The sequence below is a fragment of the Nestor notabilis genome, unplaced genomic scaffold (genome assembly GCF_000696875.1).
Source record: "Nestor notabilis isolate BGI_N333 unplaced genomic scaffold, ASM69687v1 scaffold11854, whole genome shotgun sequence".
NCBI classification, from domain to species: Eukaryota; Metazoa; Chordata; class Aves; order Psittaciformes; family Psittacidae; genus Nestor; species Nestor notabilis.
Genome location: NW_009926099.1, coordinates 25,040 through 52,519, shown reverse-complemented (window position 1 = coordinate 52,519; position 27,480 = coordinate 25,040). Strand labels below are relative to the sequence as shown.

At 39.0% G+C, this 27,480-nt stretch overlaps 1 protein-coding gene across 1 annotated transcript in view; it reads right to left on the bottom strand.

Moving 5' to 3' along the window:
- Positions 1 to 27,251, bottom strand: part of CHST8 (carbohydrate (N-acetylgalactosamine 4-0) sulfotransferase 8) — a 129,919-nt gene extending 102,668 nt beyond the window's left edge. Inside the window, 1 exon segment of the mRNA XM_010013377.1 lies at positions 27,143 to 27,251. Within this exon segment, the coding sequence (XP_010011679.1) occupies positions 27,143 to 27,251 (109 nt within the window).
- Between the last annotated feature and the right edge of the window lie 229 nt (positions 27,252 to 27,480).

The following is a 27,480-nucleotide window of genomic DNA, read 5'->3' as shown; positions in this document are numbered from 1 at the left end:
CCCCCGAACAGTGACTATAATGCAGTTAGTTGGGGAGGGCAAGGTAGCTAAATGAATCAAGCCGTAATTTGAGAAAGTTCCTGAAGGTGAAGCCTGGGAGGCTGAGAGCCTGCAAGACACCTCCAGTGACATTATTTGCCTTGTATTCTGAGAGAATGCCTAGTAAATTCAAAAGCTGTAACATTAATGCTTGCTGATAGTTTCAACTGCTCCTATTCTCTCTCTCTGCATTGAACAGGAAGGAAGGAAATAATTAAATTAATTTACCCCTTAATTCGTACATGTATTGTGCTAAATTTGCCAAAATGCTACAGTTCTGCTCTCAAGGAGTAGAAAAATTAGATAGTTAATATGTTGGCAAGGAATATATGCAGCTAACGTGTTATAAATCTTGTTGAACCCTTTACTAGGACAGAAAAAAGCAGCAAAGGTTTCAGTTGGGAACCACTGATCTTTTGAGCATATAAAATTTGATAAATCCATTTCCAAACTGATATTCTAATTTTAATTTCTTATAGAAAGCCTGTGCATTTTCAAAGAGTAGGACAAAGAAATAGAATCTATTAACCACTTGGTTCATTAAATGTAATTCTTGCCTGTAAATCCAGAATATTGTTGTTTAATTATGTTTGATTGTTATAATTTTTCCTGTCCTTAAAGTAAAAATAGAAATGCATACTGAAAAGCTGAGAATATGCTCTAGTAACTAAAATAAAATAAATAAAAAATCAAAAAACCCTGTGTGCTTTGTTATAGTGGGTCTTAGTTCTAAGTATTTATCAACCAGCTGAAACGCAAGTTATTGTTAAAACTTGTGGGATTACAGGGTAATAAATAGCAAGCAGGTGGGAAAGGACATCCTGCATCTGATGATTACATGTGTTACAGTAGCAATTCAAGATCACTTTAATAATAGACAAAGTTGCAGCCTGCTGAGCAGAAGTATGATGATACGTCCTTGACCATGCACAGAACATGCCTTAGCATCTTGCTGCAGTCCTGAGCTTCACACAAGGACAGTTGGCTGCTAAAAATAACTGAAGAGATAACAAACTAAAATATTAATATATTGTGGGATGCAGTGATTCCACTCACACTGAACAGCACTGCCATGCAAATGATAGATTTCCAGAAAGAGAAGAGAGAATTAATTCTCATATTGCCACATTGAAATGGCTTAAATATGCATCGAAGCTCTTTTCAGTGACCAGACAATGGCATCCTGTATGGCTTTCTGAATGGGAACTGACAGCCTGCTACAGGAAAGTGCAGTGCAGTCATTTTTGGGCTTGAGCCAGGCATATCAATCGAATCATGGATCCTCCATAGCTGCTTAGTGAAAGAAATGCAGAACGAGCACGTCATTTTATATTGAACAGAAGGCTAAGAGTTTAATGACTGTTTGGGGACCTCAGGCAAGACTTCCATCAACATAGTTAGCCGCTGTTGTTTTCAAAAGAGACATGAAGTAAACACTAAAACTGTAAGAATTTACTGCGTGTCCCTTGGCCCATGTGAAGGCTGGTGGCATGCCTACATGTGCTGATTGTTAACTACAGCAGGAAGCCTTTCTTCTATAGCACCTGTGACATTTATGAAAGCTAAGGTCCCTGGTTACGTCAATTTTAGGTTTTTGGAAGGTCTGCTAATGCTCCTGATAGACCTTCTACGCTACTGGTACTTACATCTTTTATCCAGAGTTTTAAGTCAGATGGACATTGTTGTCATGTTATAAAAAGTGTGATGGACTTCTTCCTTTGGCTTTGAGTGCATAGACTATGAAACAGTTGAGCTTATCTAGTACTTCAAATTGCATTTGTGCGAGGGTTTAACTGCTGCAGCAAAACAAGCAAAAGAAATCAGCAGATATTATAATCTGTATTGCATGTGGAATTACCTATTGATTGAGGGGTCTGGCTAGCAAGGATTGTACTTCTGCAATGAAAATGCTACAACATCCTTGATGTTCATGGTACCAGCTCATGAACTGTACAAGCATTCCTTTAAGAAAGGCACAAAGGTGTTAACTTAGAGCGAGGACCCACAAAGAAGATTATTTTCATCCTTTTAAAGGTATATGTGGAGAAAGAGAGAGATATACAGTATATATTTAGCTGAAAAATAAGCTATCTTTGAGCTAATTTCCTGTATGATAGCAACAATTCCTCTCCTAAACAGATTTATGCTTTCTTTAACGAAGTGCAAGCAGTACAAATGCTTAACATGAACACCTCTACTGGATTACTCTTTCAGTGTGTGTGCAATGCTGCCTGCGAAACAATGCTTTGTGTAGAAGACTTAATTAGCTCAAGAAATCAAGCAGGTAACTATCTCCTTAGCTTCCAGCAAGGACTTATTTGACAGATTTACAGTAACTGAAGATCTGATCCTGTTACATGTAATATGTCAGGTAAATTTTAAATTGAATTTTACGATGTATATTCAAACAGGAATCCTGCTCCACTAAACAGCAGCCTGATATACATTCTTGTGTAAACACCTGTACGAAAAAGACACCTGCCTAACAACGTGTGCAGCTGAGTAAGGGTTGGGGTGAACCTGGAGGAGGGAATGGTAGTGGCAGTAATATGTGCCTTTCCAGCTGGACAGGAATCTTGCATTTCTTAATGAAAATTGAATTCAATCCATTGCTTCTTATGGCATGTCCTCCCATTAAAAGGTATAAGTAATAGCTGTTAGAGGTGAGTATCAGCAGTACAGCTTCAGACCCGAGCTAGCTCTCCTGACTGAGAGGTTTTTGGACTCTCCTTTTGCCTGTGCGTGTGGCTGGTTTCTTTAGGTTAAGCAAGTGCATAGTGTATGCAGGCTGTACTTTCAGCTCTGAACTTGAGGTGAATTTCATCTTCCAAGTTATCTACACTGCTATACTTAGGTGGCATTCAGTAGCAGCACAAACATTCTGAATTGATACACTTCAGATAATTTTTATTATTCGGCCATTTAATAGCAGAACAAATATGATTATTCACTGTCTTTTTCACCAATAGTCTTTTTGCAAAGCTTGAAGATAGGAAAATCCCAAACCATATTTCTCTTGGATCATTTAACAACTGCAAGCTTGATCCTGTGAGCTGTAGGTAGTGAAAAAGCACAGCTAAGCCACTGGTAGGATTAAGAAGCATGCTGTATTTATCTCATAGAACAGCAGTAGAAAGCTGACATTAAAGCCTGGCGTGCTACTAGAGTCTGAGGATATTGCTGCTTGCCTAAGTCATGGTGAGCCTCTGGCCTGTAGCTGGGAGGACACAATTTCACTGCAGTTGCTGCTGGCATGGTTGCAGTCGGCCTCCTGACAGGCTGGGCTCCTGCTTTACCTTTAAGTCCTTGGTCTGTGTCAAACCAGTTTTTTTTAGGCAGCAGCAAGGGAATCTTAAATCTGTAAGGACAGGGTCTGTGCATCCTTCCTGCATCCTTTCCCCTGGTGGGACACTAATTCTGAAATTCTGCTCACCAGCTCACTGCACTGGGAAGCACCTGGCACTACTCTGTGGTCAAGGCCTGAACAAACGTTGTTGTTGTTACTATTACTAGTTGTTATTATTATTACCAGTTGTCATATTATAAACATTATTTTAAAAATTTGCTTAAAAGCATGATATTTTTTCCTGCAATCAGGTGACTATGTAAATAGTTTTCATTTTATTTTTCATGAAGTGTTCTGCCCTCATATTAACAGAAAAAATTGAGAGATGACTATAGAAAAAACTCCTCTACTATGTAAAGATTAACCAAATAAATACAAAAGAATTAAAAAATCTTGTAAATTGATACTATGAGTTCCCATAGCCTTCAAAATGTTGACGCTATGGGTTCTTTATACCTTCAGCCGGCATTTTAAAATGAAACCACTGAATTAAAAAGAGCTTTAGAAGAGTAGAAACTGAAATACACACCAATACCACGAGAAAAAACTTCTGCAATAACAGAGGAAGAGAGTAGTGTGGGTAATGTTTCTTTGCTTCTGTTTCTCACAATCCTTAGTCTGTTTACACAGAGATTCTTTTCTGTCCTTGTTCTATCACTCTGTAGTGTATTAAGTATAAAGCAAATATTCACATTGTCTCCCTGATTTCCATGGGAGTAGGCACATGGTAAGGCTTAGCATGTATGACTGCATTTGCAAAATCAATGCTTCAGGCAAAGTCTCTCCAAAAAGATCCCTGTAATCTGGTGTAAGATAATGATAGGTGTGCTATAGATAAAGCACTTTAGAAGGTATGGAAATGGATTTGAAACCATATGAAGTACAGCTCACAGACTCCCCAGTCAAGTCTTTGTTGGATAAGAAAATGTAGGAGGCTGACAGGCAGTAACCTCCCAGGCAGCTCCTCTTGGGTGGGTGTTTTAAGGGGAATGTTGGAATGGCTTTTCTAACACAGCAGACTCAGTGGTAGGTACTGGGGAGCTCCCAGCCCCAGGTGCTTTTGGCAAAAGGTTAAGAAAAAAATGTTATGACAGCAACAGAGCATGTGTTGGAAACCTCGTCGCTCTTCAGTGAGTGCTGCTGAAAATAGATGGTACTCTCAGGTATCAGTGCAATGTAGTTTTCAGGCACATTTAATCTGGCCATCTTTCATTAAAACCTAGGGCTAAACTGGGTTTGCCGAATACATCTGCACAAGCTATGGGCCACTTGGAAATGAGTAAAACCTCGATACGACAGGAAATCATGTGCAGTGATGTCTGGTTAGAGGATCTGGGAGAGGCAGTGGACTAAATTACGTGCTGATGTACAGCAGTGTGGCTCCACTGAAGTCACTGAGTTAATGTACACGCTATAATTTGCCTTTCTGTTTTAAAATTATTTTGCAGCTATACAGATACTGCAAAGTTTAATGGGCTTGGGAACAGAACCTGAACAATACTGTAGAATAGTTATTATCAACCCAGCAATGCCATCATGGAATTTAAAAGGATTCAGAATCCCATGTGGGGAGATCCCAGACTTCATCAGTTTAGGAAATGGCTTTTCAATCCTTTACATTTGTGTATACCTTCTACTGACTTTGTTAAATCCAGGGAAGTAGCAAAAATGTCTGTTCCTTAAGTAAAACTTGTAAGTAATGTCTGAAGATTCCAGGCTGTTCTATGGGGCAAGGGGGGGAAGCAGTATTTGAGCCTTTAGTTATATTAACACCCCTCTGTACTTTATAGCAATTTACATGGGACTTTCCCAGGGTGTAAATTGAAGTGGAAATGCATAAATGTGAATCAGACTCCATGACATTAAGCAAACTAAAATTGATAGCTGTGTTAACTGATGCATCTTTGTAAAGCTTGAATGCCTCCTTTCTCTTTCTCATTTTCTCCTGAAGAACACACTCAAGAGGGCACAGGTACGCAGCATTTTGTGCAGCCTGGGTGGGATTTTCCAGCTTGCTGCTCCTCCAAAGGCATTTCTCTTTCTTGAGAAAATAACTACTGCTTCACATACATTTTAATTTCATGGATATTCAGAAGAAGCACTTACATAACAAACTGTAATTTAAGGAATGAATGAAACATGCTGCTCTGCCCTATCACTCATGTGGTTTCAGAATATCAACAGAAATGGAAATAATATTAAAAAATCAATTGTGATTAAAGGAAATAGCTGCATGTTGGTTGATCTCACTTCAAGCTCTGGAAACCTGAAAGTTGATAAAGCCCAAGGTTTATAAGTTTGGTCTCTTTCTGGAAACTGAATTTAGGTATTTGCAATGAATGAAATAATGTATTTGTAAGTAAATATTCTATTACAGCAATGTAGTAAAAAGAAATATGTAGGGTAACTAGCATTAAAACAACCAGAATCGTATTTTCAGCGCCCAGCTTACACTTTTAAAAGCATTTATATAGTGTGATATATACTGTCTCAATGCCATTTTCCTTCTGTCCTGTTTATATTAGATTAATTACTCTGTGTGTTTTGGGGGGCATAAAAGAACATACAGCTTCATTTCAGAACAGAATAATCCATGTACTCACTGCAGTGTTTTATCTCTAACACCTCTGGGAATTGAGTTGCCAGATAATAAGTAGTAGAGACTGTAGCATTTTCAGATGCTGCTACGCTTTATCCATTTGTTTGTTTTTGTTTGATCGTGTCAGGAGTTTTCATGTTAGATCAGTAATCTGAGCTCAAAGCACCTTTACTGCTGTCTTAAATTAAGGCAAGTTTAGGCTAATCCCCAGGCATGGCTGGGCTGAGTCCAGACTGCCACTGCCTTAGGTTTGTTGCATGAATCTTTTCTGCTGGGAACTGGGCTGGTTCAAGCAGCTGACAGTGAAAGAACGACAGATCTAGGAGGGCGAAGCAGCTGGAGGAACAGAGTTGGACTTGTTCTAACCCAGTGAAAAAAAAGTTATTTTTAATTTGTAACAGTTCTGTAAGCAACTGTCTGACTGCATTGAAAATGAAAATTCATGAAGTTGTTTTGGCCAGCCAAAATGTGGGAACAGTGATGTCTGGCAGAGCAGCCGACACATGGATCTCATTGGGATTAACTTCCTAAACTGAAGTCCAGTTTTGACCTCAGATCTGTTCTTGCAAAATACATTATTTTCCGAAAAGTACATTCCACATGTTTGGTCACTAACAAGCAATCATAGGTTTGCATGGTAGAAACAAAGATTTTTATGATTTTTAATATATTTTTTAAATTGTGGTAGGCTATCTATGCATTTCCTCTCAAATTTATCAAACACGTAGATATGTAAACTTGCCTTTATGGCCATGTCTGCAGTTAGAGTTCTTTAGAGTTATTAAATTAGGTTGTGCATGTCCATAACTATAAGCAACCTTGCTTTTATCCCCATGCGTTGTTACTTGAGTCCTTAGTACTTGAAAGAGCCCTGTGCATGTTATTCCACAGTACTGTATGCCATTTTCATAAATGGAATTTGCAAAATAAGAATTATTATAATCAAAATGGCATTTTCCTAGAAAGATTGCTGTGTGTCCTTTACTCACAGAGAAATCTGAGTCTAAGCGTACTAGGCATGCTGCTACCCTTTTGGTGCCTCATGAAACAGTCCCATAGGGTTCCCAAGACGCTCCTGGTAAAGTCATCCAGAAACATGAATCTGTAATCATGAGAAGCATTTTAATCCAAGTTTATAAATGTCAGATCTTCCAGATTAATGTGCATACTGTGGGTCGCACACATTTCCATATGCTTAAATCATCTGTGCCAGTACCAGAAGGGAATCCATCCAGCGCGTTCCTTTACCTAATGGGTGCCCTTTCCTGCAAACATGCACACACTGACATGTGGCACAGAGAATGACATTTTGCATGTTTAAACTAGCTTCATGCATTTTCAAAAATGTGCTCAGAGCAGAGGCAGTATTTAAAAAAAAGTAATTCAAAGATAGTTTGTGTCCATAAATTGTGATTTTGAATTTAAAAAAGGACATATTGTAAAATCTTTTCTGTATGCAAAGTCTTACTGCTGCTTGGCTGTGTCATCCAACCTGTCTCCAGCACACATCCCCATGTTAACCAGAAGGGAATTCTGCTTATGAACTGGCACAGTGAAGCTCATAATTGGAAATACATGATTAGAAGCTCTGAATTTACAAGTAGCCTGACTAAATCTGGACACCTAATTCCATAATTCTTCATCTAAATAATTGTTCTGGTTTAGGAAAGTGCAGTTTTGTTCATTGGGGATTATTCAGGAGGGGAAGTGCTCCAGAAAGATGTGTATTTATATGTGAAACTATTGTTTTGCCTTTTGTGGGGTTTATTGGAGGTTTCAGTTGGGGAAAAAAAAACCCAACCAAAACTTCTGAGGGACAAAATCTAGTGTTTGGTTGTGGAAACCCAGTTACCTTAGAAATAAAATGCTTTTGTTTGTCAAATAAAGTCTTTAACACAGTCTGTTCACCAGTATAGATAATAAAATTATTTATGTAAATGTTTAAGAATAAGTTTAGGGAACAAAATTGATATTTTAGTGTGCCTCAGAATCCCATATATCCTAGAAACAATTAATACTCCTTACTGAAATAGTTACCCTCAACTCTTCAGCTAATAACAGCCACAATGATTTAAGCCACTGTATTTATAAAATAATTAAAATGTACCTTTTCACAGAGAACTGTTGCATAGTTTTAATATTAATTTGACAAATGTAATCCCTAAGAATGAGGCTTATCACTGAAATAGCAATAGAATTTTTGGGGTGTTGCTAAGCACTACTGTAACTATAGAGTTTGGATATAAATTACTTTAGTGTGTGAGAGGAGGTAATGGCTTATGAAAATGAATTAACCTTCCACACCAGGGCGTGAGATGGTGTATACTCGCCTCACTCCTGTAGGGTACCAGCTTCTTCCTGCAAAGTTTCACTCAATTTTCATAGAAAGGAGAAAGATTGTAAAATCCATAAAATCACTATGGTTGTAGCTAATCTGTTTTAAAGAAACACTTGTAAGCAATGTGCATTATTAACACAGTGAAGTTAGTTAGTCTCTGCTTACAGGCTTTGCTGCCAGTCAGCTTCCCAGACACGAACACAACCACACAGACCCTGTGGTCTGACAAGTGTTTACACGTTAACATTCATTAGAAGACCCAGTCAAGCAATTCATGCTTCATTAATTGATTATCCCATGGTGACAGTTAATTTTTTGAAATAGCTGCCAACCTGGGCAGGAGCAGGACAGTCAAACCAATGACGAAAGACATTGAGGGACAAACACTGCACGTACTGAATAGCTGCTAGAGTGACAGACTGGCATCTGTAGGCTTTAATCAATGCCTCAAAGACATGGCTGCATCATAAAGACTGTTTATTTCTTTCTGTGCATTTATGAATTGTTAATGCAGTCAATACATATTAGCTTCATTTGTTGCAATTTGAATTTGAATTAAAATGCAATTTGAATTTTCCAAGTTAAGAGTTACCTTAGTATTAGTTTTTGTACAGTAAAATTTATGAGTCCTTACAGGTTTATAAGGTTTTATTGGGGCTAGAAAGCCAAGCATAATTTCTGACTTTGTTTATTCTAGCATTACAGAATTAGTAAGAGTTGACATCGCAGGGCTTATTGAATGAATTCATTTCCTTGGCAGTGTGTGCATTTTGAATTTTCTTGAGTTAAGCCAGAAAAAGTGGATGCATCAGCACAAGCTAGTAAATAGCAACTGCACTGCAAGAGGGTTTCAAGCTATAGAATGCTAGGAAGGAGCTCTAAACCAGAGCAAATTATCCATACACAGTAAATGTGTTGGAACAGATCATTCCTTGCCTAATTGTACTGAAGTCCATCGAATTACCCAAGAGACAAGTTTGGCCCAATATTAATTTGCAGCAGATGTTTGACTAACTAATTATTTGAAAGAGCTTGAGTCTATTGCGATATAATTACCTGACAGCGCAGTGTAGTGCTTTCAGAGCTTGTTTTTGTCTTATTCTTGCAGTAGAAACAACAATGCCAAAGTCATGGTGTAAGTTTTCTGAACGATCACTTGGGTTTGTGAGTAAAACAAAACCAGAATCCCAAATGATTAAATGATTGTGGCTTACATGTGAAGTCAGAAGCTGACTCATCCGTGACCTAGCCAGGCAGACATTATTTGGAGCCTCATTGAGACAAATATTAGCGAGCTGCTCTTCTCACATAACCCACCTCCATTCCTCTCCCTCCTCAATATCCTCGTTCTTTGCACATTATACATATAAAGTGACAGGGCAGGACCATGCTGATGCAGCAAAGGTGGTTCTTTGTTCCTTCTGGGTCCCTCGCTACTGAAAGGCTGCCCAGGGAAGCTGCTGTAGCTCTCAGGTCTTTCTTGATAGCCCTGCTTAAAGATTTGAGCTTGTTCTCTTAAAGTCAGTAAGAGTTACCACTGAGTTAAGTTGCAATTTCCACTGCCATTGCTGCTGTCTTGTGCATTCCAAGAAGATTTCTTGAACTAATCCCGAAGCTCGATGATTTCCAACAGGCTGTTGGAAAGAGTCTTCTCTACACATCTCAATTTTTGCACCACTGCATCAGACATTTCTTTTCTGTTTGAACCCATGAGTTTCAGGGTTTTGTCCTCTCTGAAGTTCTAACCTTGCAACCACTATGAGCTGCTCTGGGCATGACTGGAATGCCACATTCAACTAAAGAGGAGAGGCATCACACTGTCTGTCTTCTGAATTATGAGACTGTTCGGGAGTCACAGAGAATTTTATGAAGAGAAATTAAAAAGATTGGGCATCTCAGCCAAAGTAAAAGAAGCTTTGTAAGAAGTATGAGTGCTCCTGGGTTAGAGTATAACCTATTTTTCACTAATGAGAATATAGAAAAAACTTTACCAGATAGTATTTTATTCCATAGCAGACTACCTTGAATTTAAGTCATACTGTACTGTCCATTGCTGAAGACAGGGTATTTTAATGAATATATAGGCTGCTGATCGGAACCACAATGACAATTCCTGTGCTGCTATTAAGAGGTGCTTCTGTCATTTCAATAACAATTAGCAGGCAAATCCTATTACATGAATAAGATCACCTAATCCTCAACTCTGCTGCATTGTGTTCAGTATGATAGGTGTTTAATTATATAAAGCTTCTGCAGGCTACAGTACTTTGTGGGGAAAAAATAATAAATCCAAATATACAGAAATTGTGCTAGAAGACTTCACTTAAAAATGACAAGTTAGACATCTGCTACTTCAAAATTATTACTCCGACCTTTCTAATTGGCATAACTACTTTGCTGTGCTCTTCAGAGTGGCTTTTTACAAGCTGTGGTGATACAGGAAAGCCAGCAAGGTCTGAAGTCACTAGCAATTTTCCTCTCTGTTGCATTTTTAACTTGTTTACAAAGGTAGAAAACAAGAAAAAAAGATACTTGGAGAAAGCCCACCAAGCACATTATCCACTTGGTGATTTGATCCTTTTAAACTTGCTCATTGGGTGTACCAGACAGAGAGAAACACTGTAGAAGTGAATGCCAGAGAGCCTGGTTGCACTCTCTAATGCATTCAGCCATGAAACAGCCCATCACCGTGCTTTGAGAACCCTTCTCTAGGTATTGCAGATTGGTGCACACTAAAGAGTGTAGCACTTATTCAGCAATGAGTAAAACCAGGTTTTATTTGACAGTAGGTAGTCTTGGCGCTTCTTGTTTGTTTATTTTTTTTGGTTTTGTTTTTTGTTGTTGGCTGGTTGGTTGGGGTTTTTTTTTCATCTGTCTTTCTTATAGGAAAAGAGCTAACTACAAGAAATATGAAATCTAACCAAAATGAGTTAAGGGCAACCTGTACTTTATGTCTGCTTGGAGCATGGAACAATTTCAATGAAGGATGATGATACATGCTAGAATAATCCCTTCCACTCTTGCATAAAGTGTCTTTGGACATGTGTATTTTGCATAATAAATCTTGTTCTTTGTGCCTTGTGTCCTGGGTTCAGCTACAGCAGTCATTTTTTCTCCTTCTTAGTAGCTGGTGCAGTGCTGTGTTTTTGACTTTCAGTCTGGGAACAATGCTGATAACACCGATGTTTTTAGTTGTTGCTCAGTAATGTTTACTCTGACCAAGGACTTTCTCAGTCTCATGCTTTGCCAGAGAGGAGGGGAAGCCAGGAGGAAGCAGAGGCAGGACACCTGACCCAAACTGGCCAAAGGGGTATTCCATACCACAGCACGTCATGCCCAGTATAGAAACTGGGGGGAGTTACCCGGAAGGCCCAGATCGCTGCTCGGGTCGGGCTGGGTATCGGTCGGCGGGTGGTGAGCGGTTGTGTCCTTTTCCCTTGTTATTCCTCTTATCATTATTACTGGTAGCAGTAGTGGTTTGTATTATACCTTAGTTACTGGAGAGCTGTTATCTCAACTCGTGGGAGTTACATTCCTTCGATTCTCCTCCCCATCCCTCCGGGAGCGGGGGGAGGAAGAAAAAGGGGGGGGAGTGAGCGAGCGGCTGCGTGGTTCCAAGTTGCCGGCTGGGTTTAAACCACGACAAACTAGCTTTTCTTTAAGTGACTTTCTACTCTTCAGTATTTGAAGTTTTGCAAAGTATTTACCACTAGAATAAATCTGCTACTTGTAGAGTTACCAGTTAATGGTGGGAGATTGAGATTTTGTTGTTGCATTAGAAAATGCCCCCTAAGAGTCTACATACAAACCTTGACTATGCAAGCAGAATTTGGCCTTAAAGACAGCAGCATAATGTTATTTTAGTGTAATGTTACTAAGGACTCTCAATACCAATGCATTTTAAAATCTGTCCATTATCATTTCTATTTCACAGAGCTGGAATAACTGCTGTGAATCTCTGTTGCCATGATATACATGCTATTCCCGGTATTTTATTGTATTTAGTAGTTCCCTGGATTAACTTCATTGTGAGTTGGGGGCAGCACTCCTATCTTGAGGGCGCTGTCTTGGGCTGATGCTCTTTCCTGTTACCACAATTAAATCTCAGTGACAACAATGAAGCAAAACAATTAAGAGTCCTTCAAAAATTGTTGTCTCTTTTCACAAAAATCTATTTATTTTTTTAGCAGCCTAAATTACTCATTTCCCTTATTCTTCCCCAAAGCCCAGGTTACACTTTCTCAGTAGCTCTTTCAATTACAAGTATCAGTATTACGATTCTTTGTTATGCTTTGTATTTTGTTGTCCCAAGACTCTAAATCTGTTCCTTTTCTCTTCAATGTTATCTTTAACATCTTTATAACAAAACTGCTGCAAAAGCTATTGGAGAAAGATCAGTCTGTCTGACAACATCATTCTTTGCAGCACAGCAGATTTTGAATAGAAGCTACCAGCTTTGTTATATGAAGTAGCATTCTCTTTAACAAAAGAGGATAAGCATCAGAAGCATCTGGGGAAAATCTCTGACTCAAAGTGCTGCACTGTGAATATTAATTTTAACCAGTAATAAGAAAGAAAGCAGCATATCATCTTTAGTAAGCTGAGTTCAACTCTATTGAAGCACAAGGGCTGAAGGAACTGATAAGTACTTGGGACACAATCCAAAGCAAGTCAGTGGAAAAGTTCCTAGTGACTTCAGTGGCCTTTGAATCAGGTTTTCTAAAATTATTTTTGAAGCACCTACATACTGGAATCTTCACCTGCATTATGAGCTAACATAATCATTGAGCAAATACAGCTATTTATGCATACCAGAGGACAAAGCAATCCTAGAAAGGTACATGCGCCCAATGCACCAAAAGGTTGAAAGAAGAGGTGGTGTTAGACCCTGCTGAGACTGATTGCTTTTAAGTGTTGTAGTGGGAAGGCTCTAACTCACCTGTAGGATTTCTAGATACTGTTCCTGTCCAGTCACACTCAGTTCCATAAGTGCTTACACCAATATCTGGACAGAGGGAGAGTTGCTGACCCGATCTGAACCGAATCACAGATTAAGGGATGGGGTTGCCAGCAGGTGTAGCAGAGGCTATGTGCATTACTTCTGGGGAAGCTGAACTTCAAACTGGGGATTCTGAAGCTTTGGTTATTTTGGTTATTTCCCTAAATAGCGCTTTCCCTTTCTGTTGTTTCAGATATATAAATACGTGTTAGAATAAGAGAACTGAAAGATGCACATTTGCAAGAAGGGTTAAATGTGGTTGCCATGAACAGCTAGAGAGTATCTGATGTGTTCCTTCTGTGTCTGGCTCCCATGGAATTGTACACAGCCCTGCACGCTCCTGGATAGGCAGTGCGAGACTGCAAAAAAGGCCATTAAGTGTAGGCACATTTACTGCTAGCCCTGCTCCTGTGCTCATCCACTGAGATAATGCAACTTTTCAGATGCGTGGTTATTTGTATCTGGTGTGGAGAACTACTACTATTTACACACCCAGGAAGGACTGCATTTTACTACATTTCCTCTTGGAGACATCACTTCTGTTTCGTAGTTCAAACCAAATGCATAACTTTAAGTACATTTCTGGTAATTATAACCTTATAGCAGTAGTTTCAACCTTTGTCAAGCCTGTGAGCATCTAAAATTACTCTGTGGACATATGGACCTCTTTATGTTGAGGTTTGTAAGGTGTAAGCTTAGTTTTCTCAACTTTCTTTGGACCTTTGAGTTAACTTAAAAGCAATCTGTGGACACTCAGGGGTCCACAGATCACACTGACTTATTGACAGCTACTGCACTGAAGTTGTGGTGGAGAGGCAGAAGCAGAGCTGCCAGAGTGCAGATCAGCTCCACAGCGTTTCCAAGCATCCAACTTCTGGGCTGTTTTTGCAGAAGTAAAGTTGACAAATGTGCCTGTGAGGGAGCTGTATAAGACTGTTTATGCATTGCCTCTAGAATACAATTTTGCTGTGGAGAAATCCCTCTACTGCATCTTCAGACTGTAGGTATACAGGTTTACTAGCTAGAAGCTGTTAAATTTTAAGTGTAAGAGTTAATTCCCATGGTTTGTACCCTTTACATGGCAATCTTTTGATGTGCGAAATAGTATCTACCAAATCTCTATGTAACATACGTGCCTCATGGCACAAAATGTGCACCATTTTCTTTGCTATGTCCAGGAGAAGAGAAGCTGTCATAATTTTTATTCTACTGCCTTCAAATAGCCTTTCCAAATGCTAATCTCCCTGTAATGCATTTTCCAGTCACTTGAAATAGGCCAACATAAACTGCTTGTAATTTGCCATTTTACTTTCTTTTTTGAAGCACCTGAGCTAGACTTTTCTCATAATAAAATTGATATCTAATTTACCACTGATATTATTCTAATCACAGTAGCAACTTTCAATTTGCATACCTTGTAACTGAGCTCTCACATCATTCAAAACCAGTTTATATCTGGTGAACTTCTGATTTTTTTTTCTTTAGTTTCCAACAGTTATTTAATTGTCTTGTTAACATGGATCATTTGATTTTATATCAGCTTAAACTGCAGTCTTGATGGTTCATTTTCCCAGTATGCCATGTTGATGAAAGGTACAGAGAATTTGAATGGATATATATCCTATTAAATGCAGATTTCATTAGCATATCATGTTAATACTCTCTTCAGTTCAATAAATCTGTGTAGCACTTAAACTATTAGCTTCTCTATAAAGCTTTGGATAAACATTTTGAAGTTGTATGTTGGAGTTCATTAGTTTTTGTGTGTATCAGGGATTTGCTTTTGAAAACAGGCACCAGTGGGGAAGTGCTTCTTCAGTGGTGGTGCAGTGGTTGGGGTATCTGCAACACACTTTATGGGTGGTGGGATTGGGGATGGGTTTTTGGTCTACCTATTTTATGAAAAAACAAAACAAAACCATTCTTTGGCACTAACTATTATGTTTAAGTCTAGAATGCTTGAGGAAGGGCTTATACCTTAATAGAATTCTCTAACTAAAAATAAGACACATTTTTTACATCTCACTCTTCATATCAGGTAGGTCCCCAAAAGACCCATATATTGCTCGTGCATCATAGAAAGCAAAGACGAGAGCTCCTGCTCACAGCAGGAGAGCAAGTTTTATTTAATGCCATGTCTAGAAGAGGGTGATGGTTTACTTTATAAATATTAGATCTCCTTTGAAATGCCACTTAAGCAGACTGTGTCAACATTCTGAACTGGTAGCTAAACTAAAAAAAGTTGGGAAATTCCTGTTGCAGTGCTGCTTACCTTTCAGTGTGGGTCACTTTGTTTAATCCAGAATGTTTCATTTGTATTGTTTGGGATGTGTTTTAACTGCTATTTCTGACCTGCAGGGCCACCACCTCCTTCCCTCCCTCCCCTCCAAGAAATGAAACTTTGCAAAATTCACATTTCAAATACATTATTTAGAAAGATTGGTTTTGGTCGAAACCACACTTCTCAAATTAACTATTTAAAGAATAGAGGGCTGGGCTGCCTGTCTGGTGGGAACAGTAAGAAAGCATCTCTTAGACTATGCAGAGTCTTATCAGATGGCATTGCTCGAGAGTATCGATTGAATATATGCAGTAGTACCAGTAGATAAGCTTGAGTGGTATTTGTTTTAAACTCTGATTTATCAGGGCCAGCCAGTGACACGAGCTATTTGGCATTTGCACTTGGCAGTCATGATACAGCCTCGCTGGGTAGCATGCTAACTGCAAAATGTTTCTATCGCTTTTGAGCATCCATTTTTAAAAGACAAACTGCAACGTATTAAGTCCAGGAAATGTAAAGAATAAAAATAGGAAGGTTTTTTCCCTGTTTATATACACAACCTACATGATAGATTTGATTTGTTGAAACATCTTGTGTTTCCTTCGCCACCTCTGAGAATCCTGCTGATATCGGCTGTCTTGTCAAGTTATATTTGACACTGACACCACAGTGGCTCACTGTGAGGATGGAGAGACTTCCAGTTATCTTTTATTACAACTTCTATCCTGAGGGATAAACCCCAATCATCTTTAGGACCGATCTTGCCCAGAGAACTGTGCAACTATTAAACCTGCTGCAGAGTTTGCTGTTTACCAGTGAGTTTACTTTGTGAAGTCTGTATTTATTAGTCTATACCAATTTTCTTCTCCTTGTGACAGGAACATTGTCAGACTTGTGGATTGTCCCATTCTGAGTCTAAAAAACACTCTTGGCCACCAGCACCTGGGTTCCCATTTCCCCTGCAGGTGCCCTGCAGCTGAGCCATAGCTCATCAATGGACACAACAACCCAAACACACCTACGCATTCATGAAATTGTGGTCTTGTGAAATTCCCACTACGGAATGTTTCAGCTTGCCAGATTAAAAAAGCAGAGATGGACAGATTCATGCAACTCGGCTAAGAAGATGTAGTTGTTGCATGCAAGAGATTTAATGAGTGCTTCATTTAGGGAGCAAAGTCCAAGCCAGGAAACAGAATTGCCTTTTCCCAAGGTAAGCTGCTAACTCTGGGCACCTTCTCCACTGAGACAGGAGATGGTAAATATTTTGCTGCTACCAAGACCTGTGTTGCTGTGCTTGCCTCTGATTCCTCTAAACGACTACAAGATGGTTTGTCTTGCTAATTAAAGCTGCTCTCATAGCAAATAGGGTTTCTCTTGGAATATTAACAATCTGCCCTTCACTTGAATGTTTTTACAGGATCAGTGGTTGGTTGCTAAAAGAACAGAATCTCAGAAACAATTAATGAATATTCAAATATTCAGAATTCTTGAAATGCTGTCTCAGCAGTTCTTTGTGAAACATCTTTCATTATAATCAAATGACTATCTGTTTGTGATGGTGTGGAGGGCTGTAATCAAAGTGGCTGGATGCTGTAAGAATGCCTGTAAATGTACGCACCCCTCTGAACTCAGTCGGAGCCAGTGTTTGACTCACACTTCCTAATTTGAGGACTTTGAAATCTAGGTAACATTAAATTGAGACAAAAATATACAAAGATCAAGGGGCAGAAGGATGCCTTTGCTACTTAAGGTAGGGACAGGGCTGGAAACAGCATGCTTGGATGAGGGAGTGAAGAAGGATGGCAGTGTGCTGTCAGTCAAGTCCCTGCGATGGGGACTGCAGGCGGCTCAGTCCTGCTCCCCAGGCTGTGTTGTGTGAGACGTTTAAAAGTCAGAGTGCTTTCCCCTACCCAAAAATATAAGTAAATATAAGTAAATAAAACCAAAAAATACATTGAGGCTGATGCTACAGAAGTATCTCCCCAAAGGCCTGAAGTGAAGGTGTCAGGAGGTGCTGAGCTGACAGCTGTGTGCAGTGAGAGTACCGCTGCTGGCTGCTTGGAACCATTCAGAGCAAAAAGGAGAATCATCACTGTGGTGATGGCATATTCAAGATTAATGTGAAGGGTAAATCAAGTCCAATTCAGCCTTTGAAGTTGAAGTGGGGAAAAGCGTAAAATACACTCGTCCGTACTGTAGGTCTCCAATATCTGATCTGTGATTTCATGGAGGAAGAAAACTGTCACTGAACTCCTTTTAGGAACTGTGTCCTTGGCTAATTCATTTGCTTTATGTGTTGCCCACTTTCAGGGGGGAAGGGCTGCATTTGTGTGGGGGTAGTATTATTTTAGGAGATGTCTCAGTTAGTTATTATCTACTGAAACATCACCTAGGAGATACTCCTTCTCTGTCATGCAGCTTGATACTTCATGCAGTAAAAGGTAACTCTTCCATCGTTCATTAAATAATGTTGTGGTGAACTTATCTCCACTGGGTCTCAATTAAGAAGTGAAGCCAGTGCCTTTAGAGGAAAAGGCAGAGAACAATCAGAATATACTGAATATATAATTTGATATCTGGAAACAAGCAAGAGGAAAAATATGGTGTGCAAATGTGTGGACATTGAGAACATGTTATGTCGCAAAGATTTGTATTTGGAAGTAAAATACGATTAGATCATTATTGTTCACTAAGAATATTTAGTGCTTTTAAAAATTCAAGGTGTTCTTTCTAAGTTTGTTAACTACTATAAATTTACTGTAGTAAATATTATAAATTTACTGTAGTAAATATTCATTTCCCTTACTACTTCCCTTGTATCCTTTTTAGAACCCCTGGGAACTTCAGTCGTACTGATTCTGGGCCCATTGTTTATTAACATGGATTATAAAACTGCAGTAAATTTTCTCTTATGTTCTAATTTAATTATACATTTTTTTTTCATACTATGCTTTCATTTTCCTTTTAAAAAAGATGTTTAAAGTATATAGCAGAACTAGTCTCTCTGGATATTTTTTTACCAAAAACCCCGCAAAGCTCCTTTCATTAAATAAACCCAAATGTGAAGAACAAAAAAGGAAGTTATCTCAACTTTTATTTCTCAGCCCTCCTTTCCTACCATTCTTCTTTATGTGCTGCATACATAATTTTTTTCCCTTTTCTATTTCTCTCCCATTTACATGCTTTTCTTTTCAAATGCTGTTATAATGATTTGCTAGATGCATTCTGCAGGTATTGGTGAAATGTGCTAGTGGAAGAGGCAGTGACATTGCTGGTTTAACATGCAGCACCGAATAAATCATCAATATGTAGGTGTTAATACCTGACTTTGTACATTCTTGAGTAACTTAATTCCCTTCAATAGCATGAGAATGAGCAGCTCATAAATGCAGAATAATTGGAATTTTAATTAAGTAGTGAATTAAGGATGCCTCCTGTTTACAGGTAGAAACATCTCTTGACTAAATGGATGGAGGGGCAGGTTTCAATTTAACAGCTTATAAAAACCCAGTTTGATTTCCACAATTAGACTTGGCTGTTCACAGTATCTAAATGAACTTAGTGGCTAAGGTGCCTATGTTTGTTTTGGGCATGTGAATGGCATCCCAGCCCTGCTTAAGTTCTCATCACAGTCTTTAGGATGTGTTTTAAACAATTACAGTGAATTACATTAAAGTCTCAATGAGTACAGAATTGCTTTGCTATGGCATAAAATTCGTGGTATCTACCTGCAGGTGTATACATTTACTTTTGTGCCTATTTGGATACACACCTTTTCATTGAATTACACTAGCTACAATGGAGCAGTGAGAGGAATTTGTTTTCTTGTATGAGATAAGCATCACCATGTTGTTCCTAGCAGGTGCATGCACAATTAGGAGGACCCAATTAAAGCTGCATTTAGTTCACACAGAGCAGCAGTGATTGCTGTCTATAATTTCTCCTGTGGTTTGACTTATGGGTATTAAGTTGTGCAGAACTTTATTAACAAATAAAGTCAAGTCAAACAAGTCAAGAAAAAAATGCAACAAACTGGAAATAGGTATGTAGGGTCTTGGCCATTGTGCACTATCTACAGTTTGAGAAAAGGAATCTCCCCTCTCACCCCTTTCAAATAGCCACTTGGGCAAACGACCAGTTTCCTCTATTTAGGCTTGTGCTTTCTGTCTTCCTGGCCACAGGAATAGGTATTTGTGTATCTCATCTGCTTCTGTGTCAGCCAGTCTGACTGCAGCAGGTCCAGGTCATCCAAAGATTCCTGTGAATTCAAGCCTAAAGTAATTCTAAAGCCAAATATACCTGTGTTTGTCCCAGTCATTATCTGTACCATTATTACAGACTGCTCAGCACTGCAAATCATCATGCCAAATGGAAGGAGAAAGGTAAGTCAATTAGAATAGAGAAGGAACAGGGCACTGGAGCACAGGCACCTTCTTGAGTGATGAGGAATTTAATTCACAACCTACTTTTTTTCCCTCCTGAGGCTGTTCAGTTGCCACTGCTCCAGAAAGGGATTTGGTGCCCCCTGATTTCCTCCCAGCCTGTGTAACTTGCCTTGCATATGATAATACATACTTGGTGGCACAGCACATTTCACTTTCACTGTTTAGGAATACTCGAAGTCAGCTATTTGCCTAATGCGCTACAAAGGGCAAAACATCAGACATCTGGTCCCTGCAAAGAGATTTATGAGAAAACATGTGTTTTCCAACTAAAAAAGAAGAACAGAAGCCCCAAAACACTCCATTTCTGTAGGTATGAACAGCCAGTGGATAGTGATTCTGAAAACAAGAGGGAAGAGCATGTCTGAATTGCCCTGGTGTCCAGAAGTGGCAATAAGGAAGGGCCTGGCTGGAGTATTTTTCCCCTTAATCACCACATAGGTCTTCTGAAGTGGCTGAGACCCAAAGATGGTTCTTAATTGTACAAGGTGGAGAATATTCTGACCCTCAGGCATTGGGACAGAACTAACAGTTGAGCCACTTAGTTGATACTGAAGTGCTTTTCTGCACTGATGCTATGAGCTAGCATCTTGTAGGATAGGGCCTGTATATAATAAGATTAAAATCAGTTAATGACCCTGCATATGCCAAGTGATGACAGATCCAAACCCAGTCATTTACTTTCAAAAATAGAAAGATAATTCATTTGGAGAAAATTATAAACTTCATGTCCACATGAAGTTGCTCTTGTGTAGGGCCTATACAAGATCAATTATTTGCTTTTTATGCTCTCTTGACTGGTAGTAAAGCAGTAAACTGGCGGTTATGATGCTGATACACAAAGCAAGCCATACCAGAGAAGAAAGCCACCTTTAATTTCAAGCTCCACTAGAATCATGAAAGGAAAATTAATGTTTACTAAATGAAAAAGGATGATACTGCTGGAGAGAGGAAGTTTTAGTTAAGCTTTTAGGTGAATGTTAATAACTTTGAGAAATGGAAACATATATAATAAACCACATTTAAAATGGCATAAACTTCAGAAAAACTAGAAGGTATTTAAAACTTACGTAAGCTCATCAGTGTGGTATCAAGTTTTAAAAATCAAGCAAACTGAATGATAGCTGACATACAGAAGAAGGCTATCTAGTACTCACACATTTTCTGTGAAAAACTCAATATAGCCTTATATTTAGAATAAACATTTTGAGGTGAAATGGAAGTCTGCTGATCAACTTTTGCATGCTTCTGTAATTCCTCTGCAAATTTCCAGGGGAATCTGAGAGCATCCAGGCTTGTTCCCTAGGAATATACTTTCATAAAGCTGCCACTCTGAGACTGCTGACATATCACAGTGTGGTTGAGTTTTGCCTGTGATACGCTGCCAAGCACCATAAATGAATGCAGCTCTGAGATGGCAGGTCACTTTTTATTTTGCCAGACACAACAAAGAAGTGTCAACCTCTGACAGTTTTTAAAAGCAGGCTTTAAAAGAAATATCAAACCTTTTTCTTCTTTTTTAACCAGTCAGTACCTGAGAAGAAGTGCTCAGAGAAGAAGAGAGGATAGGGAAATTTGTGGAAGTGGAAGCTGCACTATGCGAGTGATTTAGCACTGCATCACTCCAGTTTTATGCTGATAAATGCATTTGGGATTAGGTGACATGGACTTTATGCCATCAAATAAATGGGCAGTGGATCTGCTTCAGTCATCTTATGTATGTGTGCGCCACTGCAGTGAGATTATAACTGCTGCTAGTAATACACTGGATTTTGTGATACTGTCACAGTTAATATGGTTTGGTCTTGCATTTTTGTAGTAGGATCTAGCAGTCCTAAGGTATCTTGAATCCGTGCAGAGAACCCCTTTTATAATAGGAAATGGAGACATTTAGCAGGCGAATTGCCTGATTTAACAGAATACAGCACAATCTATGAGCAGTATGGCAGGACAGGAACAAATTGCAGCAGCTTTGGATCCCAGTTCCACAGTCTAACACTGAAGTGTTTTGACTCCTGTGAAGCACTTGCTGATGGTCAACAGGAAATACTGGTGCTATAAATACTGGCCCTCAATGCTGTAGCTTAAGAGCTGTATTTACTCTAATGGGCTTTAGGCTAAAGCATGTTAACAGAAATCGTAAAAAAAAACCAAAAAAAAAGTGGCACTCTCCAATAGCATGCCATAAGACTGCCAAAGATACAGCATAATCATGAAAGCAGAGAAAAAGCGTTGTAGGAGACAATCTCTATATATTACTAGTGATAAAACACCGTATATGTGATTGCTTTCAGCACTAGACTGTATTACTTCTGAAGAGGTTTGCACTGACAGTGTGGGTTAGGGTTTCTTTTGTAACCATCTGGACTGCATTTGATACCCCTATAGCAATAGACTGATTAAGTCATTGCCAGCACTTCTTTCCAATGGAAAAAATAACCAGGTTCACAGTCACAGTCAGACTAAACAACCACCATTTTAACCAACAGAAAAGGAAATATCGTAAGACCGCATTTCCCTCATGTGAGAGGCTTGCCACTGCAGAGAAGGAAATAGATCTCTCTCTTTTCATCCCAGTAACTGCAGACGTTTGGGAACTAGTCTCCACACAGGGAATTTTGTGCTGGGGGAAGTTCAGCTAAAGAGGGCTCAGAGAATGGGAGCAGAAGGTTCATTCACTCTTGAGTTGATGGAAGCTGCCCCTGCACATGGAACAGTGTGCCACTTCTGCTTGAAAAGAGTGTTAGTGATCCTGCTCACCTCTGCTACAGTCACCAGCTTCTTTTGTTCATGATTTCTGCTGATGCTGTCAGTTGAGAAGCAGGTTAAACAGTGTCCAGCTTATAAAAAGCAGCAAGTTGCAAATTGTAGGAAAATTACTTCTGAAATTATATATCAATGCTAGTTCATTTTCAATTGTAGTTATAAAAAGTTTCCAGTGTGACAAACAACCAGTGCATTGTGTGCTAGGATAGTATTATGGAAATGTATAGGGAACATGGACATGTGCATAGGACTGTAATTTGTGAGTAACAAGGTGTATGTGCTCTGAATAAGTAAATAAGAAAATTTCAGTATAGCTGGAATACTGGTATTTGCTTTAAGTCCACTGAAGTATACAGCAAGATTTCTGTGCTGTGGCTCCTTTGTGCCATCAGGTTTGCAATAGCATTCACATGCCTGCCCTTCAGACTGTCGTCTCTCCTTTCTCCCTCTCCTCCCCATCATACCGTGAGTAAAGCAGAAAATAAAGAAGATGACAGGATTATGTTAGAAACTGGTAGATGAGGTAAGGACAGCAATCACTGCAGAATCTCAGTCAGATGAGTTTCAGACTTGGTTATAGTCATACTTGACTTTCAAATTCTTATATAGTCAGAGTGCAAAGACATTTCCATTCTACTCCCTGTTTTCACCCTTTTGGAGCTCTCACAACATGCATCCTTTGAGATGTATTTTCCACTTTTTACGAGCTCCCAGAGGAGTGTGTGCCCATACATATTCATCTTAAAAGTTCTAACTGAAAACTCTTACAGGTTCGTGAATTCAGTAACCATATAGCAAAACTCCAACACTTTTACCACAGAAGCCAAATTTTGTATCATGGAATCACAAACTGAAGGGGAGGGACCTTAAAGCTCATCTAGTTCCAACCCCCAGCCAAGGGCAGGGGCACCTTCCACTAGACCGGGTTGCTCAAAGCCCCATCGAACACTGGACACTGCCAGGGATGGGACAGCCACAGCTTCTCTGGGCAACTGGTGCCAGCATGTCACCACTGTCACAGTAAAGAATTTCTTCTTAATACATAACCTAAATCTACCCTCTTTCAGTTTAAAGCCATAACTCCTTGTCCTGTCCCTACTTGTGCTGGGGGCTCCAGAGCTGGATGCAGGACTGCATGCCAGATTGTGAGAAGCTTCTCATCAACCAATACCCCGAAGTCCTTCTCCTCAGGGCTGTTCTCAATCCAGTCTGCCCAGCCTGTAGTTGTGCTTGGAATTGCCCTAGCTTATTTGCAGGGGTGTATATATATATATATATGTTGCAGGGAGAATTATTAAAAGATCATTGCACTTCTGTATGGTGTATGACTATAATTCATACTGCTTCTCACCCCACACCCCTGCTTTATCCTGCACTCTCCACAGTAACAGCACTCTCCATAGACGCTGAGAAAATGACTGTCGTAAGTGAAGTTATTGTCTCTTTAATGACCACAGGAATACCTACTGAATTTAATATATTGGCTTAGGAAATCTGTTTTGCCTACCCTAAACGGCTGTCTGTCTAAAATATATCTGCTCCGAGTGATGTGCATTATATAAATAAAACTACACAGACACCATGTTTGTCAATCAGCAAAAAAGGCTCTACACCCGCTATCCTGGGCACATATACTTTGTAAGCATTGGTTTCCAACAGATAAATGTAATCAAGGTTTATATGCTCACAGAAGCCAACAGGATGGGATTTTTTCACTTGAAAGATCAGAAGAAAATTGTAACTAATGTTGTGGAAAATTACTTTGATATTGCTTTCTCAGTACAGCATCACAATTAGGTAGCAATGTGAAGCACAGGGAAAGAATAAATGAATAGTAACAAATCAACACAAACAGCTACTGTCAGGAGTACTTTGCTCAGTGAAAGTAATGTAAGCATTACTTAAAGTTTTATGGCTGTGGGTTTTATACTGGTTTAAGTAGTACATCAAGGTCTCACCATCATGCTTGCTAGGACTAAAACAATCAAGAACAATTTCCAGAACAGACAGATAAAACCAAAGCACCAAAGTATTTTTATTAATCTTGTTTCGTAAGTTGTACTATCTTAAATTAAAGATGACTGAACATACTAACAATGAAAAATGTCCTTTTGGACAATGCAAAATTCCCCTACTCTGCTTTTCAGTGGAAAATAAATGTTACTGACTTTTCTGTAGCCTTCCTGATGAGATTCCAGCACTGGCAAATATGTTTTACTATATAGTAACTGCATGGGAAATACAAAAGCAAAGGCTAATCCAATAGAACTTGTCCTATGTGGCTTAGTGACACATGCATTTGTTCAATTCTATTTAGGGAGCAATCAGACAAGCAAATTATAGCAATATCCGATCTCCATCAGAAACAGTCCCTTTTAAGGGGAAGGATCCTTCTCAGCATGCCAAAAATGTCGCTTGTGATTGACAGATTTTCACAGGAGACTTTCTGCAGATGAAATATGTCTACCACTCTAGTTAATGAAATGAGTGTTTTTTCCTGTGTCCTTTAAACCACCTAATATGTTCTGGTGATAACTGGCATCATTTTCAGAAGCAACGGACATGAGGAGTTTCTGAGTCCACTGGGAGTTGAAAGTACTTAACACACATGAAAATCAGCCAGACAGAAATAAGAGTAATTGTATTGAGCACCTTTTTCTCAAGGGTACAGTCTGGTTCCTATTAACATAAATAGTAATTGAACGTGAGAATCGAGCAATTGATTACACACCTTTGGCAGTAACAGCACTGTTGGGATGTTCATGTTTTAGCTATGTAGAACCCTGCCCACAGCAATCAAGTCTGTTAAAGTTTCCCTGCTGGAGGCAGGAGCTCTATTCAAACTTGCTCTTATTTAAATGTTCTTGGGCATGCCCTTCTGCAGTTACATCACTCTCAAAAATCACTTCACAGTGTACTACAATCAGCAGTTGGTGTTCAAGAGGTACGACAGGTCAAGGTGAGGGACCAACAATATAAAAAATGGAGAAAAAATTGCACTGGTTTTGAGACACCACTATAAATTCCTTCTCTGTCAGAAGCAAAGAATTACCTTTCCAATGTAAAGTTACACATTCTTACTTGCATTGGAGTACTACCTGTGTTTACTGTCCATATCTCTTTCCCCTCACCCTCAACATACCGTCCGATTTCAGTCTAATATATGTAAGTATAGAAAAATACATTACAAAAACTTTGAAGCAACTGGTTAATTCTCTGCTTTGCACAACACTGATGATTCATTATTTCTGCAGTTTCAGCTGAGTGGCTGCTTTAAAAATTGGTGTGCAGTTGGACTAAGTAATAAACATACTAATGTACAGATTGTTTAGTGACATGGAAATAAGTACTTAATAAACATGGACATAGAAATTAGCACTTAATGTAATTATCTCAGAGTTTTCCATGTTAGGGTTCAGCTCTATTAAAAATACTAGTGATACTTTAAAATATATACAATTGTGTTCATTGTACAATGAAGGTGTCTATTGAATAGGCCTTTTATAAAGCATATATGTAGTCAAAGGAGAATTTCAGTGCATATAAGAGCAAACATAGTGACCAAACCTCAGTGCACAGGGGCATTATTATGAGCTGCAGTAACTGTGCTGGCATTTGTCTAGGCTCTAAACCAGCCTTTGTTACAGCCTTAGCCAAAGAGAAAGTGACTAAGTAAATCAAGAGATCTTGTGCTTTCTCATACTTCTTGCATGCCTCTTGTTTAAAAGGAAACCACAAGTTCAGTTCTCACATTCATGCAGTCTTTGTGGCTCTTCACAGTTTAAAGTGAGTAGCACAGGAAGATGGTGTGCATCTGCATGAAAGTTATGCAAATTTTAATGGAAGGTAAGCACATTAAAGGAATGAATCCCAAAATATTGTATGTTTCTTGCATGAGTCATTTATGCATCTCTTATTTTGCATCTCCCTGTCACATTGAATACCCTATACAGGTAAAGATAGATTCAGAAACATGTATTTGCAGGAAATGAACTTTCAGCGGTATTTCCCAATTTCATATTTCTAGTGGCATAGGTGGCAGCAGAAGTTGGTCTCAACTTCAGCAGAAAATTAACTCCATCCAGCTGGACCCTGTGCACCTTGGCAAAGATCCCTGCATAATCAGTTAATTGGTTCTTGGAACAAGTTTTTAAGCAAATTCCTTTTTCTTCTATTTTTTTTCCCCCCACCAATAGATTTCAAAATAGCCTTCATTAAAAAATTACATACCTTTGTTGAGGCAACCTCTGTGAAATACGCAAAACATGTTAAGGGTATAAGCACAAAATGTTGAACATGAGTGAGTCAAATAGAAATAGGAATGCTAACCTGGTGTCTGCTGATGAACTATTTCTTCCGGATCCTGCAGGTGAATGAAGACAACAAGCCCAGCTGCTCCAAACAGCAAGATGAAGGAGAACATACATGTCAGCCTCATAATTACTGTTCTCAGATCAATCCAGCTCTGACCCAGGAAAAGAGCTGCACACAATCTCCAGAACGCTCTTCACTCATAGTCTCATCCTCTCATCTGGAACTCTGACGTAATACGTCTACAAGAGGTAAAAAAACAACCCCCTAAAACTCAACATGCAGAGCATTTATATTTTTCAATGCAGGTTAGTAGATTTAAGTCCTTGTTTAGGCCAAATAACTGACTTCTCTAG